Source organism: Triticum dicoccoides, chromosome 7A (assembly GCF_002162155.2).
Source record: "Triticum dicoccoides isolate Atlit2015 ecotype Zavitan chromosome 7A, WEW_v2.0, whole genome shotgun sequence".
NCBI classification, from domain to species: Eukaryota; Viridiplantae; Streptophyta; class Magnoliopsida; order Poales; family Poaceae; genus Triticum; species Triticum dicoccoides.
The window spans coordinates 742,862,862-742,868,253 of record NC_041392.1 but is presented as its reverse complement, the minus strand read 5'-3'; the positions used below and the strand labels follow the sequence as shown (position 1 = coordinate 742,868,253).

General features: G+C 40.6%; 1 protein-coding gene across 1 annotated transcript in view; it reads left to right on the top strand.

Annotated features, from left to right (window-relative positions):
* The window catches only part of LOC119334169 (protease 2-like), an 11,201-nt gene extending 6,959 nt beyond the window's left edge, over positions 1–4,242 (top strand). Inside the window, exons 3-10 of the mRNA XM_037606785.1 lie at positions 120–466; positions 1,286–1,577; positions 2,118–2,276; positions 2,663–3,028; positions 3,378–3,443; positions 3,551–3,599; positions 3,689–3,812; positions 3,950–4,242. Coding sequence (XP_037462682.1) covers positions 120–466; positions 1,286–1,577; positions 2,118–2,276; positions 2,663–3,028; positions 3,378–3,443; positions 3,551–3,599; positions 3,689–3,812; positions 3,950–4,040 — 1,494 coding nt within the window. The 3' untranslated portion in view covers positions 4,041–4,242. The remainder of the gene's footprint in view (positions 1–119; positions 467–1,285; positions 1,578–2,117; positions 2,277–2,662; positions 3,029–3,377; positions 3,444–3,550; positions 3,600–3,688; positions 3,813–3,949) is intronic.
* Positions 4,243–5,392: the final 1,150 nt, after the last annotated feature.

Sequence of the window (5,392 nt, the reverse complement as noted above, 5' to 3'; positions counted from 1 at the left end):
TCAAGAAAAAGTATTCAGTTATTCTTTGGCCCATATATGTTTTATAATATGATATTACAGTACCAAGTTTCCAGTGTTTGTAATAGTTTATCGAGTCTATCATTTATGGGCTTTTGCAGGTATGGTTACACAAGTTAGGAACTGATCAATCGGATGATACATGCCTGTATCATGAAAAGGATGACACATTTTCACTTGGTCTTCATGCTTCTGAAAGCAAAAAGTATTTATTTGTTGGATCTGGAAGCAAAAATACAAGTTTTATATTTTACCTAGACATACCCAGTCAGAGCAAGGAGCTCGCAGTTTTGACACCTCGTGTAGATGGCATTGATACAACAGCAAGTCACCGTGGAAACCATTTCTATATTACAAGGAGAAGCGAAGAATTCTACAACTCCGAATTGGTTGCTTGCCCGTTGAATAATGTAGCTGAGACTACTGTCTTGCTACCGCATAGAGAAAGGTAATAAACTTAATTTATGTCTGGAAGGTCAGTCTTGTGGTTGATGGATTGTATGCTGGTAGACAACTACACAATTGTTTATTGAAACACCATCCTCAATATAATATTTTTGTATTATTGTATTTATTTGTGATATACCTACTTGGAGGATATAGAAACGGTAATAGAAAAAGCATGATATTTCTGAGCTTGGACATTATTCCAAAATAAGACATTGTTTCCATAACTCATCAATCTTATTTCTAGAAACCTTCACGTAAACATTCTGTAGCTCCAGGCTCGAGCATGAAACTTCGCTGTAGACTTAGTTCTGGTTTACAGATCTGGAGAAGATTGTACTTTATTTTTCAGATCTTGCTTGTACATAATTGACACCATGATTGGATAGTAATGAACCTGTTCTTACTGGTATCTTCAAACATGTGGGCACAAGCCTGTTAACTCTTTACATGTTGTAGTAATCTTGGGCATATGGATCATTGGTATGATGGCAATACTAAGTTCTAGATTTACCTACATCTGCTTCCTAGGTTTTGTTTATTACAGTTACAAAGCAGGTCAGAAGCTTGATGCCATGAAAAGGACACTCCAGGGTTATCTCTAATATACTCAAAATATCTGCGGTAAAGGATGGTGTTAGATTATACTAGGATAGTCATGTATTATCCACATCAATTTGACAACTGCACACACCTACCAGTTAAAGTTGTTCGTTGCAAATTTAATTGACTGTGACTTGCTCTTCTTATCAATAGATGTACAACTCTGATTGACAACATGAAGTAGCACTATTGTTTAAAAACCTGAAACTCCTTGCAGTGTGAAAATTCAGGATGTCCAACTCTTTGAGAATCACATTGCTGTATATGAGCGTGAGAATGGTCTACCAAAAGCAACTGTCTATCGCCTACCAGCCACTGGAGAGGCAGTTGGGCAACTTCAGGGAGGACGGGCAATTGATTTTATTGATCCAGCATATGCAGTGGAACCTGAGCCATCACAGTTCCATTCAAATGTTGTTCGCTTTTATTATAGCTCAATGAGGACGCCACCCTCTATCTTTGACTATGACATGGATACGGGGGTGTCGGTATTGAAGAAAATCGACACTGTAAGTTATCACCTGCACCATTTAGCTTTGATGTATCTATGTTTAACACTACCAGTGCTATGGGAACAAACCGTGCGCCTGGTTTAGGATCCCCCTTCTTACGCGGCAACCAAGCACAATGAATATCAGAATTTCCAGTTGGAAATCATTTGATTACTTCTTGTTTGATTCTTATACTGTCCTTAATTTGCTTGATTATTCTGACAGTATGTTTCAGTATTAGAACAGAAGAACTTTGCACTTGCTTTGTTTTATACTACAAGCCTAATACTCTGTCTGATTCCACATGTGTCATTTTTACTGTACATAAATAACAATGACATGTATTTTTAGAAGGAAGGTGAAATAATCGTGAGACACCAAATATTCAGTGATTTGATTTTGTTAGTTCACGATGCAAGCATTGTCCTCTTGTGCAGTAAATGCTCTAGGTCCATCTACATCTACATTTTGGTGTCTGCTTGATTCTAACAAATGTGTTAATTTATTCACCAATTTCAATAGAAAGAACTCTTATGAACCCATATTTGATTTTCTCAGGTTTTAGGTGGATTTGATGTGTCAAACTATGTAACAGAGAGAAAATGGGCTGCTGCTTCTGATGGAACTCAGATCCCCATGTCCGTTCTTTACAGAAAAGATATGGTGAAGCTTGATGGCTCAGACCCCATGCTGCTATATGGATATGGCTCGTATGAGGTATGGACTCTATGATGTTATTAACTCCTTTAAATAGCAAGTTTCTACAATCTTGTAGAGTATCATATAGATCATACAAACATATTTGGTTTGCCTTGAAAATTAAGGGGGCACATGCAAGAAAATTGAAATGCAAATTTGCTTAGGGTGGCACACCCTTGTAAAGAGAGCCTAAACAGGGATTTTTTTTGCCTCTCTGATAGTACTGGTTTCGGTTATTGTATGTTTGGTAAAGTCTGCTGAGCAACTGTAAAAACATGTTTCCTTTTAACTCATGTAAAAATTGTCATATAACTGAGGCTATCAACACATTTCAGCTTTTAGCAATTAGTGTGTTGTGCTGCTGCTAACCATGCTCACTGCTTACACATTCCTTGTGGCAACAGATATGCATCGACCCGACTTTCAGGGGATCAAGATTCTCTCTGGTGGACAGGGGTTTTGTATACGTGATAGCTCATATCCGTGGAGGTGGTGAAATGGGCCGGAATTGGTATGAAGATGGAAAGCTGTTGAAGAAGAAAAACACTTTCACTGATTTCATTGCCTGTGCTGAGCACTTGATAGAAAACAAGTACTGTACGAAAGAAAAGCTTTGCATCAACGGAAGAAGTGCAGGTGGCCTGTTGATGGGTGCTGTCCTAAATATGAGGCCCGACTTATTCAAGGCAGCTGTTGCTGGGGTGCCTTTTGTCGATGTTCTCACAACTATGCTTGACCCAACTATCCCGTTGACTACAGCTGAATGGGAGGTATTGATCCCCTACGTTGCCATTAATTTTGTTTGCATGATTCACTGTCATATTGTCACTTTGTGCACTTGCTTCAGTTAGACATAGGTTAGCTTGGCCTTTGATCCAAACCAGGCTTAGGCCAATATTGCTTGATGGGCATGTCTGAGACATATATATCCTTGTGATAAAAAATAAAAAATAAATAGGAAGCAAATAATTTGCCCTGTGTGTAATCGGTGCATGCCCATTGGCCATGCACGTGCTTTAGTCTTGTTATGTATTTATTCTAGGTATCAACTTTCATTGCATTGCGCACCTGCAGTTTTGTTTCTGCTCTCACCAACACATCTTATTGTCCTTGGTTCAGGAGTGGGGTGATCCAAGGAAAGAAGAATACTACTATTACATGAAATCTTATTCTCCTGTTGATAACGTAAGTGCTGATCTTTATTTTGTGATATATGTGTTTTCTTGCCCCGCATGGTATCGAGGCTGGCTGCCGAAATGTATTTACCTGAGATGTCTGTCCCTCTGCTGCAGGTAAAAGCACAAGACTATCCCCACATTCTCGTTACTGCTGGCTTAAATGGTATTGCCCTTGGATTTTGAGTTTCTTTTGGCTACCGTTAGCCGTTAACACCAGATTATACTCACAGCTAACTACTCCGTGGCAAACAGATCCTCGTGTGATGTACTCGGAGCCTGCCAAGTTCGTGGCGAAGCTGAGGGAGCTCAAGACAGACGACAACCTCCTGCTGTTCAAGTGCGAGCTCGGCGCCGGGCACTTCTCCAAGTCGGGGAGGTAAATAAAAAGCAAAGGAGACATTACTCCTTTGCGTTTGATTTCTTCTTTTTTGACGTGGCATGCTGTTATTAGTGCCAAAAAGGAACAAATAAAATTGTGCTTTTCGGCCTAACTGTTGTTGTTTTAACTTGCAGGTTTGAGAAGTTGCGAGAAGACGCCTTCACCTACGCATTCATCCTCAAGGCGCTGGGCATGATGACTCCAACAACAGCTTCTTCGCTGTGACGTGCGCACATATCTGTCGTCGCCGTCAGTAACTGCATGGATTTCATTTTTTAGACACTTCTTCTGATTTGCCCAAAATGGTGGGTAAGAAAGGAAGCCATATGAATTAGTTGTGGCCTGTGATGTGAGGGAGTGGACTAGCAACTGAACCTTTGACACTGTTGTTTAGCAAGAATGGGAGGAGCGATCCTTTGTTTCGGTATCGTGGTTTGGTCTGATGATAAGGAAGTGCGATCCCTTTTTAACTTGTGCGTTTGACGTGTGGGGGAGCACAAGATTGGAAGTGCAGTCCTTGTGTTTGCTATCATGGTTTGGTTTGATGATGATATAGAAACAGAAGTCGTGATTCATTAATCCAGCAGCCAGTCCTTCTGCCTAAGCGCTTAATTAATTGCCTTTTATTTAAACTCTCTTTCTGCCTAATTGATGGGCTTGATTTGCCCTACCTGATAGAAAATTCATCATGCCATGAGTTGCAGTCTCGAACTGAAGGCACACCAATTAAATTCATATTCAGTAAACTGCACTTGGTATCTGTACATACACATTGTCAGACACAACTGTTGTGCTTTGGGACATCCTAATTCCCGAGGCAAGTTCTCCTCAAAGCCACAAAATGTTGCACCTATGAGTTCCAGGAATGAATGTCTTTCACTAGATAAAGGCCGGTGGAAAACACATCATTGCAACAATTAGCTCTGTATATTCTTGGTACCTTTACAACCATAGAATTGTCAGACAAAACTGTTATTCGTCCCAAAGCCAGAGCATGGTGGGTATAATCACCTGTTTATCTGGCAAGCTACGAGCTCCCAGGAATAGATGCAAAAGTTGAAGTGAGCAACGGACACCCAGAACAGCCAACAATTAAGGTGGCTTCCACATGATGCAGGATGACAATTGTAATACCTTTCATCAGTGAGCCTGGTCACATCCATTCAACAAAAAATAAAACTATGAACGACTTAAGGGGCATCTATATATCTGCTAGTCGAGCTCTTCGCCTCTTGTTACTCCAGACGAGGAAAAGTCGGAAAGGTAGACTCCAACATGTAGAGCAAAATTTACAGGAGGCAGCAGCACCAAGGCGCCGTATCATCTTGCTCAACGGCGTCCGGTGGTGCTTGCACTACATCGCTAACTCTAGGAAAATCGCCGCTATCTCCTCCCGCTCGTTTTTCTTCTTTTCTTGTTCTTTTTGACAGCCTCTCCATGACGCCTGCATCATACACAAACACACCATAACTGCATCGTAAGGAACCTCGAAAAGAGAAGCAAAGTTCCAAAAACATAGAGCAAGTTCCAGCACAAGATGTAACCGTGTATAATCAATCTGTATGAGCTAAATTTAA